This window comes from Pipra filicauda, unplaced genomic scaffold (assembly GCF_003945595.2).
Source record: "Pipra filicauda isolate LSUMZ 115617 unplaced genomic scaffold, ASM394559v2 scaffold192_size1418226_pilon, whole genome shotgun sequence".
NCBI classification, from domain to species: Eukaryota; Metazoa; Chordata; class Aves; order Passeriformes; family Pipridae; genus Pipra; species Pipra filicauda.
Genome location: NW_024104301.1, coordinates 1 through 13834, shown reverse-complemented (window position 1 = coordinate 13834; position 13834 = coordinate 1). Strand labels below are relative to the sequence as shown.

The 13834-nt window shown below is 41.7% G+C and overlaps 1 protein-coding gene across 1 annotated transcript in view; it reads right to left on the bottom strand.

Annotated features, from left to right (window-relative positions):
• HECTD4 (HECT domain E3 ubiquitin protein ligase 4) overlaps positions 1-12756 on the bottom strand; it is a 60923-nt gene extending 48167 nt beyond the window's left edge. Inside the window, exons 1-12 of the mRNA XM_027714885.2 lie at positions 12243-12756; positions 9065-9154; positions 8574-8704; positions 6808-6916; positions 5999-6137; positions 4664-4834; positions 3615-3807; positions 2084-2245; positions 1875-1988; positions 1537-1677; positions 947-1179; positions 410-555 (exon numbers count right to left, since the gene is read on the bottom strand). Coding sequence (XP_027570686.1) covers positions 410-555; positions 947-1179; positions 1537-1677; positions 1875-1988; positions 2084-2245; positions 3615-3807; positions 4664-4834; positions 5999-6137; positions 6808-6916; positions 8574-8704; positions 9065-9154; positions 12243-12505 — 1892 coding nt within the window. The 5' untranslated portion in view covers positions 12506-12756. The remainder of the gene's footprint in view (positions 1-409; positions 556-946; positions 1180-1536; positions 1678-1874; positions 1989-2083; positions 2246-3614; positions 3808-4663; positions 4835-5998; positions 6138-6807; positions 6917-8573; positions 8705-9064; positions 9155-12242) is intronic.
• Positions 12757-13834: the final 1078 nt, after the last annotated feature.

Genomic DNA, 13834 nt, shown 5'->3' with positions numbered 1-13834 from the left:
ACATTCCTTTTGTTCAGGAGAACTTCAGTGTTGCCACTTAAAACACTGGTTTAACAGCTGCCAACATCAGCTTTGCCTTTTCCTGAATGCCAAGAAACTGTATAAGCTAAATATGGAAGTCATTCAAGCCATCACTGAAATGCAGAGAACTTTGCTTGAATTTAGCAATTATTTTATAATAAATGTTTAAACAAATCCTTAAGAAAGCCAATAAAAAGCATCAAATTAAAAGTATTAAAAGCAATTACTACCCGTTATTTCATCACGACAAACCCATTGTATTTCTCCCACAGATACAAGTTCTAATAATTTTATCATACTAGGTCTTAAAATTGCTCATACTAAGTTTTATCATATTAAAGTTACAGTGCTGAATAACAATTTGAATGTTGAGAATACAGATATTTACCTGATAGCCAGACAAACCTCCTTCTGAATTTCAGAGCAAATCTGGTCCCTTGGGGCCATCAGTAACTGCCAAAGCAAAAGGCCAGACCTTCTGACAATGTCTCTGTTCCTTTCGGTTTGGGGGCTGAAGAAAAACTTAAAAACCACCTGAGAAAAATCAAACACAACAACATTAATTTTAAAAACAAACATTAATCACATTAACTCCTTTTCTGTAGTTTGCCTGGGTCACTAGAAATCTCAGAGTCAGAATCTGACTTTGAATCAAAAAAATGGGAAAAAAAAGAAGAAAGAAATCAGGAAATAACCTCTCCGGATTTTATTTTAATCTGTAGGGGTAGTGATTACATTTACATTTAAATTAGGACTCTTTAATGAGTGTATAAGATACTGCAAAACCACTGCTAAATCAACCTCATTACACTGAATACAACGGAGAAAAAAAAAACCCCTAACAAAAGCAGGGGCTGCCTGTACTCTAAAACAACTCTTATTTTTTATTTGTCTGTTGTGAAGCACATTTAAGGTGCCTTTGTACCTGAAAGACCACGAGGATGCAGCGGATGATGCAGGTGTCTCCATTCACCATGGCCTTCTCCATAATGTCACAGATGCTGCTGAGGTGATGGGCTTCAATTGGGTGCTGCTTGCCCAAAAAATTGGTGATGGGAAGGTTGTTGCTGGCTGCCAGGAGGTTGAGTTGGTGGATACACATGGCACCAACATGGTGCAGTAACTGGTTGATAACCTCGTTTGTGGTTGTTGCATCCCCTAGAAGAGGAAAGGAGTTCAAATGCTGTCTGTAAACACAGATTTTATCATCAGCCTTTGCTTCTAAAATGCAATGTGTCATGAACAGCATGAACTTCAGGACATAAAAGAACTGCCCACATCACTTTTTTAATGTGCTAAAGGAAGCAAGAACCTGGGAACTTCCACATCTCGCCTTGTGCTTTTCCCTTTCTAAAGCAAAGCTAAAACATGACCAATATTTACAAACACCTTTTCAAGAATGAACTCAGCTTTTAACAGAAAGCTTCAGAAGGCACTTTCTGTCTATTTATGTTTTGATAATCATCAGTTTCATTTCCACTTTGTATAAAGTGCTGACTTGTGGTTTTAGCTCACCTTTGGGCTCTGTGATGACGTGACTCACTCCCAGCCTCTGGCACACACAGTGGAATGCCTGGTTCCCAGGATTGCACCACTGATCAATGTAATCATTGGAGCACGTCCAGATCATGTTATTCATTGTATCATAACAAGCACCTAAGAAAAGGAAAATATTTCACACATCAAATTGAAGACTGTTTGTTAGAAAATTGGATTAAAGGATTTCTATAGCAGATATAAATCCATATGAAACCCCATCCACTGCGGAGCTGCTTACTGCAAATTAAAATCCAGATGGATGATTTAGAATCTAAGGGTCTGAAATATTCCCAGGAAAGGGATCTACTCCTCACCAAGTCCAGGAACTAGAGCACCACGTCCAAGGGAACTCCCTGCAGCATCGATGAGATCTGCTCTGCTGGTGAACTGCCCGTCCGAGATGTTGAACACCAGGCTGGAGGCAAGAACTGCACAGGAACAAATCTCCAATAAATTTCTGAGAAGTTTATTGTATTTCAGGAAGCCAGGGACTCCAAATGTGCCATAATTGTAACCAACTTACTTTTTAAGGATGACAAAGCACTTGTTCCTCCGAAGAGAGAGCGGGTGGCGGAGCTGCCCGACCCCCCCGGGGGTGGGACCAGCATCACCAGGTACGTCCCACAGGTGTAGATGGGGGTCTTCCTCAGCATCTTCAGGGGCAGCCCACAGCTGGTGTTGGCAGCTGAAATATTGACCAGAAAATGTAACACAAACAGGCAATTCTTCAGAACAAGGCAGACTTCCATTTAGGGCTTCAAAGAAATCAATATGGAAATTCATTTAAGCCCTGCTTTGCAGCATCTAGAAGATGCTGAAGAATTTTGTAAAGAATCAGAGAATGGTTTGGGATGGAAGGGACCTTAAAGGTCATCCAGTTCCAAACCCACAGGCAGGGACACCTTCCACCAGACCAGGTTGCTCAGAGCTCCCTCCAGCCTGGCCTTGAACACTTCCAGGGAAGGGGCAGCCACAGCTTCCCTATACAGGGGTGGCCTCACAATCCTACACATTCAACATCAATCCCAAACAGTTTCACACTTTAATCAAAGAAAACAACTTTCAAAAATAAAATAAATAAATAATTAAGCATAGCCAAAACCGTTTTAGTCATTGTATGGTGATACCCATACTGAAAGCACTGTCTTAGAGCCAAATAATCTCCTCACATAAAGGGATCGCTTGAGATTCACTATGCATTTACTATTTTAAGTTCTCCTGCTCCACAGGAAACGTACAGAGCCATAATGATCTCACTCCTGCAACAGCTGATCAACACTTTTCTGAGCACTGACTAAAGAATTAGCCAAGAATAACCACTTACTCCCCTTCTTCTGGAGCATTTGAGTTGTTCAATGGCAAAATGCAGCCTTTAAAATAGCTCTCTGAGCTAACTCTGCCAAATTCCCTGGAAACATAGCTATTTCATTTATAATTTATTTTTATGGAAATACCTTTAATTGTTTCAAATTGAAGAATGAAAACTCATGTACTTATGAAGGAAGTAGAGATATAACTCAAGATAAGATTTTAATCAGTTTAAGACAAATCTTACAAAGCTCCAGATCATCCTGCAAGCCACCCATGCTGTTCATTCAAGATTCCCTAATTAACTTGTTTCCACAAAAGAACACCCAAACATTGTGCAAACTACCTCAAAAAAAGCACAAAATTACTTCAAATTTATAATTTTCAACTGACTTGTGAAACAATAGTTACATTTTCTAAACTGCAGGCCATTTTTACACCCCAATTAGAAGCCCAGTTGAACTGCCAGCAGAGAAATATAATTATCCTTTTGCTGAAATATGGTAAAAACTAGTCCAATAATTGAATTGGAAAAGGATGCTACAAGCATTCTTCCCACTTTTCATTCCTAAACTTTGCTCCCAATCAATTCCTAATTCAGCAAAGGAGCTGGTAACTGCAGCTTTAAGCAATTACTGTACATATCTGATTTTGAGGAAAAATACACTTTTTTATTCTTTAACCTGTCCTAAGAGGTCAGTAATGACTAGAATTGATACTGCCTGTGAAAATGAAGCTCTTCTGACCTGCTTGGTCCTCCTTGAGTGTGTTGGAGATGGTGGAGCCTGTGAGAGCAGCCAGGGTTGCTGAAGGGGAGGCCCTGTACCGGGACAGGCGGCTCAGCAGCATCTCATTGATGCTCTTGGCAGATTCACCCTCTTTCCTCATCAATATAATTCTTTCCTGCAGAGGATTTGCTATACATAGGCCATTTTCTACCTGTTAACAGAGAGAAAAAAATACTTTAGATATCAAAATCCATCAGTGACTGATCACCTCAACTGAACAGTGACATTAAACACCACAATGCATCAGGTAAGGACACAAACAATCTCTGCTGACACAAGTTCTTGCAAAAACAAAGTGTTATAAAAGCTGGACAAATGAGTATCTTTTTGTTGCTGACTTTGTAGTTCAACAGAATAATTATATTAAAGATATTAGGTCTCTTCTATTATCTTATACCTAAGATATTTAAAAGAATATCTTCTATTTATTATATTTAGCTGTTTAGTCTTAAAGATGCAACTGCTTGCCATGAACTTGAGTTTCTTTATGGAACTCTACTCAAAAATACATAATCCTCTTGTATGTTCTTAGTGATGGTTCACTGGCAAGTTTTGTAAAAAGAGGTTTTTAAATCATTTGCCAGCCAAAAAGTGAAAACAGTGATTTTCTTAGACCATAAACTCCAGGGGATGTTTAATTAAAGAATGAGTCCTTAATGAAGATGTGATTTAAGCATTAGGGTTTTCCAGAAGCTGTACTACTACAGCCTCTCAATTCCAGCTCCATCCTCCCACTCCATCCTCCTCTGCTGAGGAGAAATACAGACATAAAACATACATTTTATATCACAAGAGAATTCATATTGCTAAATATAATGGCTGTATGCCCTGTCTCTGGAGATGGAATTGGACAATTCACCTTCTGTTCAAAGTAATTCCATATATATCTACTCAGATTACACATGTAAATATTCAAATCTAACATGTCAATTTGAGAGTGCTGATATTTAATTAAACACTAGTCATGCTACCAACACTAGAGACGTAAAACCCACAGAATTTCTTACTATAATTTCAAAAATATCCATGAAGACAGAGTGGCCTTTTGGTGTTTTCTCGTTAAGACTTGCAGGAGACCAAATCCAGTAGAAATATGTGCCATCTGAAGAAAGATGCACCGTGGTCATGGTACTGCCCACTGGGAAGTGATTTACTGGCATTGGGATTATCTGACATACCTACAAGACAGAGAGCAGAAGAGGCTTAAAACTGGACTTAATAGTACTATTACATTTATTTATTACGAAGAGATGATGTTTGCCAAATACATATAAACCTCGAATTTAAAACATAAAAGGATCGTCTCCTCTCTAATGATGGAGAGTATACCCCAAACACCACAAAGAAAAAAATATGCATCCTAAAGAGTTATCTACTGTCTGCAACTTCTTTGAAACTTTACTTGAAACTTTGGAAGAAAAGGTGAATCCAAACACACTCAGTTTCAGGAAACACACTGGCCATAAATGTGTACATCCATCCTCAAAACCACTCCAGGAAAAACCCTAAAGTAAACAAAGGACCCAGTTTTACAAAGGGTGACAGTTGTTTATCTAGAAATCTGAATCAGATTTGAAACAACACCTGAATTTTGGGACAATGGAAGAAAAACGAGCTGTTCAGGAAGAACATGTTCTTGGTTTAAGTCAAAGTCCATTTTGCTATTGTTTGATTGCTTTATGAGACCATACTGGAATCATGGAATATCTTGACTTGGAATGGACCAAAAGTATCATCCAGTCCAACTCCTGGCCCTGCCCAGGACACCCCAACAATCCCACCCTGTCCCTGAGAGCGTTGTCCAAACACTCCTGGAGCTCTGGCAGCCTTGGGGCCGTGACCATTCCCTGGGGAGCCTGTTCAGTGCCCAACCACCCTCTGGGGGAAGAACCTTTTCCTGAGATCCAACCTAAACCTCCCCTGACACAGCTCCAGCCCTTCCCTCTGGTCCTGTCACTGGTCACAGAGAGCAGAGATTGGAGCTGCCCCTCCTGGGGAAGTTGTGGATTGGGATGAGTCTCCCCTGAGCCTCCTCTTCTCCAGGCTGAACAAACCTGTATCCCAGCTCTTACAGAACTCCAGAATATAGGACAGTGCCAGTCTGTGTATGCACATTCACATGGATATATAGAGAGAGAACACACTCTGAAACAGAGTAACATCCAAAACAAACTAACACCTTCCACCACACAGTGATTTCAAGGCAGGGTTAGAAACAGGCACTTTCACAAAATAAGAGAAGAAACTTTGAGGATAAAACTAATTAAAGCTAAAAATTTGTGTGATTCATTAAGAATGTTTTCCTCCTGTACTCTAACTCTGCAGTGAACTGTTCCCTTTACCTGAAGGGTATGTTGATCCACCACCTGGAAAAGGTAGTGAGGTTTATTATCAAAAGACACGGGGCGATGGAGAAGTTTCCCATTCCCAAAGGCAACCCAGCCCGTCTCGAGCTCCTCGTTCCTGCAGTACACAAAACCCCTGGCAAGAAAACAAAAGCAGGATATCAAAACTCTTCAAACCCCTCCCCTGTTTTTTGGTTTGTCAAAGAAGAACTCACAACCACAGTCCTGAACTTTGACTGAACTTCAATTCAAGTCGGCAATTTTTGTTGTGAAAGGCTTAAACATAAAAAGCCTCATGGCTTCCAAGCAATAAAGCAGCAACAAGGTACAGTGAGTCACAGCTGCAGTAATTATTTAATGAATGACATAATTAGCAAACAAATACTTACAAACACAGCAACTGTACAGCTACAAATAAAAAGCCACAAAACTAGTCTGTAGTATATCCCTCTCAGCAAAGAAAAAAACAACTTACTATACATAAAAAAATAAAATTAAATCTGAAATGCTATTCTGCTACCATGGAGGTTGAACTAATGGCCTCCAGAAGACCCTTTCAAATTCAATTACTCTATAATTCTAGAGAAAACGTACTCAAGAAGAATTTCAGATGAAAAAACCAACTCATTAAAACAGCACTTAATGAATATACACAATATCATTGAATGGATTTGGTGGAAGGGACCTTAAAGATCATCCAGTTCCAATCCCCATGTGCTCTAGTCTTGCTACACCCAGCATCTGAGAGAGGTTTATCAAAACAGTGACTTTTGTTTTTAAGCAGCAAATATGGAACTGTCACTCACCTCAAAGTACCGTGGAGTCCAGACCCCAACTTGCTTATTCCTCTGCCCACGGAATTGGTTGTGTAAAGATAGAGCCCATCTGCTGCAAGACACCTTCCTAAATCTGCATCTGGAGCAGGAGAGGGAACAGAGCAGAGATCACCCCTGTAACACCTGAACTGGGAATTCTCCAGGAGTGTTACACCACAACTGGAAACCAGCAGCTGCTCAGACAGTTTTTAATACTGAATTTATTATTTGGTCTTTTAAGAGCTTCTGTAACATAGACAAAGTCTAAGAAACACAGCAGTTTCTTCACATCTCTCAAGCCTCACTTGACACCAACTCACCCCAACACCAGGGCTCATCAAATCTCCTGCTGTTGCCAAATAAACTTTTACAAGAATTAGGTGCCACTCACTCAGCTTCTCTTTGGAGACAATAAATGACATGAACATTGTTTCACAATTCTGAAGTACATCACCATCATCCTTTTCTAAGTAATTTCCTTTTCCTGTCTTGTGTCCTCATTTCAGTGTTAAAGGTCTGGGTTTGGGTATCATGGCCAAAGCTGCTGTAAAAAACCTGAACTTGCTTTTCCTGCACAGTATTCCAAACTATAAATCCAGCAGGAACTAGACCAGCACACCCAACCATGGACACACAGGGCTACTCAACCAAACTCATTTCAGGTGCAAAATTCCTTTACTTGAATACAAAAATATTTGCTCTTAAATGCTTTCAGAATGATGAAAAGAAGCAGAGGACTGTTCTCTTCTGCTTTTGCAACAGGTAACACTGTTCAGAACCAGCAGCAAGATAAATATAAGCAAAGCTTAGGATTCTGCAAACCTTCCTGCTCAGGGCTGCTGGTCTAACACAGTGTGAGGGAAGAATAACCCAACACTGAGCCTTGATCTAATTTCTGCTACAACTCTGTGCTTCTCTTGGAGCTGGTCAGCAGATCCTTCTACCTCTGAACACTTAAATTAGGACAAAATCTATTTGAAACACAGCACTTTGTCACTCAAAGAGCAGTAATCATTAATAATCAAGATGGGACACTCCTGTCCAGTCAACCTATTTAAGTTCACAGCAGTCAGTTAAAGAAAGGGAAAAAATCTATCACTGTCAGAGCAAGAAGACTTGATTATATATCTGAAAAACAGAGATGTCGTCAGTAAAGTTGCAGACAGCCTCAAATGACAACTCAGATTTTTAAATCCCTATGTCTTGCATTAAATGTCATCAAACTAATATTTCTGAAGCAATGTGAACTGGCTTACTTAGTGAAAAAAGAGTAGGCAAACAAAGCAGAAAAAACTGAGAATTAGTTCAGGGAAAGAAAAAGAAAAGAAAGCAGTAAAATAAGAATATACAAAACCAACTGGACAGAACAAAAGCAGAATGGGGAAGGGGGGGGAAGCAATGAACTTGTATTTCTAAAAATAAACCTGCTGTGCCAATGATAGCTGGTATTGAATACAGAGATCCTGCCCAGGGCAAGGGAATTGTGCTTACTGAGGGACTAATGAGTGGATAATGTCCAAACTCTGTTTGACCTCTCTGCAGAATTCCCCCTGGAGTCAGGGAGGGTCAATGTATCAACTGCTTTTGATTGTTTCCTACGGCCTCACAATTGAAAACAGCAGCTGCTACTCAGCAACCAAAAATCAAAGTTTTCTGAATCCCAACTCTAAAGCTTTACATTAATTTTCACACGAGTATCACCACTAAAAGCATCCTGCCCTCCCCTGCTCATACTGACAAGTCATGAAATAATTCACCTTTATTTTCGCTGCTGGAGCCAGTGTTGGCATCAGGGGCAGGTAACATGTCTTCAAAGCCCCAGGACACGATGTGCTTTCCTCCAAGCAAACAGGAGGGTGATCCAGGGCCTCCCTCCAAAAGCAACAACCTTTAAGCAGAAAAATATAATAAGATGCATAAAGAACAGTGACAGCAAAAATTAGCTACGTTAAAAGTTAAGCTGAAGATGTATTTTAAGTAATTATTCTCTGTCAGAGCTCATAAGGCACTTAAAGAAATCATCAATATTTAATTAAAAATTAAAATCTTAACACCCCAAACCCAATCAGTAGATGCTTTTATATTTGATTTTCTAATGTCTCCTGCAAATGACTAAATTTCGATCTTTCCTAGACCTCTGTAACTCTGAAGCAATTTAATCACATTTAAAGACATTCATCCCTAAATGCACTGAACACATTTTCAGAGCTGATGGAAAAGTGCCTCAAGGAGGAAAGTCACTACAAACCTGTAGAGAACATCAGCCACAGGCAGGGACCCCAGCTCAGTCTGTTTCTGTAATAGATGCACTGTATGAACAAAGGTTTTCAGCGACCCTCTAAAAGGACAAGAGAAACATGAATTAAAGATGTCTATTGAAGCCAGACTGAATCCACACACACAAACAGCACCCACAGAGACTGTAACACCCAGTACCACCAGAGAAGAGCCAAGATATGGCATCGACTTCTTTTCTATTTATATTTCTTTTTGCAGAACAGTGGAATATCCTGAGCTGGAAGGGATCACAAGGACCATCCAGTTTGATTCCTGGCCCTGCCCAGGACACTCCAACAATCCCACCTTGTCCCTGACAGCGTTGTCCAAACACTCCTGGAGCTCTGACAGCCTTGGGGATGTGACCATTCCCTGGGGAGCCTGTTCAGTGCCCCACCATCCTCTGGGGGAAGAACCTTTTCCTGAGATCCAACCTGCCCCTGCCCTGACACAGCTCCAGCCGTTCCCTCGGTCCTGTCCCTGCTCACAGAGCAGAGACTGAAGTTGCCCGTCCGCTGTCCCTCCTGAAGAAGTTGTGAATTAGGATGAGTTTCCCCTCACAAACCCAAATTTGGAAGCTTTTCCCCTTCTGAGGGGACTACAACCCTGAAAACAAAATTAAACCAAAGGAGAAGCTGTTTCTAATCTTGCCTGAAAGCGTTGCTTTAAAATTTGATTGTAGCATTTACAAGCATATGGAGTTCGTAACTAATTAAATTCTTGTTCATTTAATGAATACTTTTTTTGGAGAACTTGTGAAATCTCTATGTTAATATAGTACAAAAGGCCTTTTTATGTAGAAATAAAGAGATTTAGAAATCTTTAAAAATATATCTTTTACAATTTCTGTTTTAAAGGCTATCGGGAAGAAGGCATTTTCTGAATGACTATTTCCAGGCATAACAGCCCAGCTGAGTAGGAGAATTTTGGCTGTGCCTTAGGCATGGTCAGTTATGCAGTGATTTCTTCAGAAACACGTGTGATCAGCTGCAGAGATCCTTTCCCAGCACTCTGCTGAATCCAGCCTTGTGCTTCCAGTCACACGTGGTCAGCCTTAGCTCCTAAACTTTCCTCCTCCCCTGTTTTCCTCAGTGGCATCTTCAGCTCTTGTGCTTTCACTGATAAACCTCAGCCAGGAGAAAACTGACACCAAACACTTTAAAAAGCACCTCGATTAATTATTTAAAGCAATATAATTACCCTGTGGGTTTATTCTTAGGAATATGAAGAACCCAAGATTGCAACCAGGAATGTCAATAATAGTCTCATTTTTAAGGTTTTTGGCTTCCTCACGGTACCCAACACATGACTTAGATATTTAAAGGAAAAGCGTGAGGCTTTCAGAGGTGAACAAAGCACACCAGGATATTACAACTCTGTAAGCAAGGCAAGACAGATTTGCAAAGAAAATATAAGATCAACCCTCATTTCAAAAGCTCTATTTGAAATGTAGCTCTTCCACAAATTCAGCTGCAACAGAACATCCCATATTTCCCACAAATTGACATCTGGGAAAAAAATAAATGAGATTGTGTTTATCAAATCCAATTTATCTGAGCTATGTTTGAGTACATTGCCTTTTAGATAAGGCAATTGTCAGCGCAGAACAATTTGCCACATACCATAGATTTCCCATTGACTTCATTAGAACAAGTACACTAGAAATTAAGTGGGTTTTACTTGAATAAACCTTTTCCTAAAGCAAATTATGACATCTCTGGAGAACTCCAACATCTTAAATCAGAGCTGAACTTCACAGACAAGGCAGCAACCTGAGAAACATTAAAGCAAAGATTTTCAAAAGGCTACTCGTGATTTTAGACCCACATTCATGGGGCTTTGCACTAGTTTTGTGTGTTCCTCCCCCTCTCCCCAAGTCCCATCCCCTAAAGTAGGTTTTTATTAAAGTCAGTCATGGCCCATTTGTCCTCAATCAGTTGATGTTGTGCCAAACCTACCTTGGTTGAACTCTTCAATGGCAACAAATATTTCCCAGACAACACTGAAATCAAACCTGACAGGAATTGTCCCAAAACCTGGCAGCGCCACCTTCTCCAGCCAAATGAAGGTGCACAAAGGGGCAGGACAAAGGGAAAAGGAGACAACTCTCCTCCATGATAAAAACGTTTGGAACCATTCCTAGAACAGCTCACTGCAGTAGAAGCAACAATATCCACAAGAGGCATTTCTAACCCAGATCCTTCTGCCTCTGCACATGCCAAACACACAGAGAAAAGAAGTGCTTGGCAGTTTCACCCTTTCCAAACCAATATTTAAATATTAGAAAGAAAAGGACTGGTGTGACCTGAAAATAAGTATCAACGGTTCAGTCACATCATTTTTGATTCTTCTTTTTAAATGGAGACACTGACTACCAACATCAACCACAGCACTGCCCTGGGCAGTGCTGGAATCACCATCCCTGGAAGTGCAGCATAATTTGCCACATACCAAAGACTCCTCATTGACTTCATCAGAACAAGTACACTAGAAATTAAGTGGTTTTCATTTGAATAAACCTTTTCCTAAAACAAATCATGGAATATCCCAGGAACTCCAACATCTGAAATCAGAGTTATACTTGACAGATAAGGCAGCAACCTAAGAAACATTAAAGCAAAGATTTTCAAAAGGCTACTCGTGACTTTAGACCCACATTCATGGGGCTTTGCACTAGTTTTGTGTGTTCCTCCTCCTCTCCCCAAGTCCCATCCCCTAAAGCAGGTTTTTATTAAAATCAATCGTGGCCAATTTGTCCTCAATCAGCTGATGTTGTGCCAAACCCATGCAGGGCAGGGAATAATTCAACCTACATTGGCTGAACTCTCCACTGGCAACAAAATACCTACAAATATTTCCCAGACAACACCAAAATCAAATCTGAAAGGAACTGCTCCAAAACCTGGCAGTGCCACCTTCTCCAGCCAAAGGAGCAGGACAGAGGGAAAAGGAGACAACTCTCCTCCATGATGAAAACATTCCCTCTCATTGCTCAGGGCAGTGGGGGAGTCACCAACCCTGGAAGTGTTCAGAAACCACATGGACGTGGCACTTTGGGACGTGGCAGCGCTGGGTTAATGGTCGGACTTGATGACCTCAAAGACCTCTTCCAGCCTTAAGGATCCACGATTCTCTGTGTCATTCCTTACCTTGCACAAGCCAAGGCAACTAGGGCAGCAGCAGCATTTTCCTTCTGCTTGTAGGGGATGTGCTGGCCGGAGGGCGACGTGTCCTCCAGCCAGGAGCAGAGCAGGGCCTCGATGCCGTTGAGGCAGTCGGCGGGTTCCTTGGTGAGGCTCAAGGGCTGGCAGTCCCGAAGGCAGTTCAGCAGCACCTCAGCAGTGATGTTACACAGGGAAGGGTCTGTTCTACTCTGGGACTGGATGAGGGGGAACACCAGGAGCAGCCCCATGCGGGAGGTGAACGGCGCCTGCTCCGGCTGCTGTAACAGCCCCTGGCGCTTGAGCAGGGCCAGGGCCTCCTCGTCCCCGGAGCTCTCCCGGTCGTGCTGCTCCTCCAGGGCCAGCTGGCGCTGGGCGTTCCAGAGCCCCCGGAGGGCGTTCAGCCGGTATTCCAGCAGCCGGGCATAGGCGTTGCTCTGGTTCCCACACACGGACCGTAAGCGCTCGGCCAGCTCCGAAGGGTTCTTGGTCTCGAACGACAGGATCTGGAAGGGAAAACAGGGTATTTATTTTAAAAAGACACATATGGCTGTGTGTGATTTCCAGATCAGCTGCTCTCTGCACACATTTGGGGGGTATTTTAATTTCTGGGTATAAAGAAAGTTACACTGGATCCAAAGAACATGCAATGGAGTTGTGCCCAACAGGACAAGGAGCAGTGGCCACAAACTAAAACACAAGTTCCACCTCAACATGAGGAAGAACCTCTCTCCATGGCGGTGACAGAGCACTGGAACTGGCCAGGGAGGATGTGGATTCTCCAAAAACACCTGGATGAGTACTCGTGTCACCTGCTCCAGGTGCACTTGCCTGGGCGGGGCGTTGGACTGGGTGATCTCCAGAGGTCCCTTCCCACCCCAACTGTTCTGGAATGCTGAGTCAGCATTCTCACTGAACCTGGGCTTGGACAGGATGCTTTCCAGAGGTCCCTTCCCATCTTAACTAGTCTGAGATTCCATGACCCTGTTACTGCTGAGTCAGCATCCTCACTGAACCTGAGCCTGGGGGTTGCTGATGGAGATTTTTAAACCTTCAATCATGACACTAAAACAACAATAATATAATTGTAGAGAAAAACACACACAAAATTGTATCTGGGAAAATAAACACTTGCCGCCTTTGGAGCTTTTTCTTTTGTGATCGAGGCAATTTTGCTAACAACTTCAAAAGTACTGAGGGGCTGGAGAGTCCCAGGGGTTTAGAGCCCTTCTATGAAAACTCATATGTCAACAGTCTTGTGTAATAAGAACGTGTATGTTCTGGTTTTGGAGCTTTTCAAACAAACAAACCAACAAACCAGTTCTCTCCAGAGAACCAGGAGTTCTGTTACACTCTCTCCCCTCCCTGTTTTTTTCCCCTCCTCAGTTTTATCATATTGCATTTAGCTACACCTTTCTCAAAATATTCCCAGTTGCTGCTTTAGTTTGAAAACCTATAAGTCTCCTCATCATCATTTCAGACAGAAGAAAGAGCCCTTTTTGGCACTTCTAAATAAAATTGGAGACAAAGCTGGAACAACAGAAAACAAGTAAACCATGACACAGAAACATATTTATGGG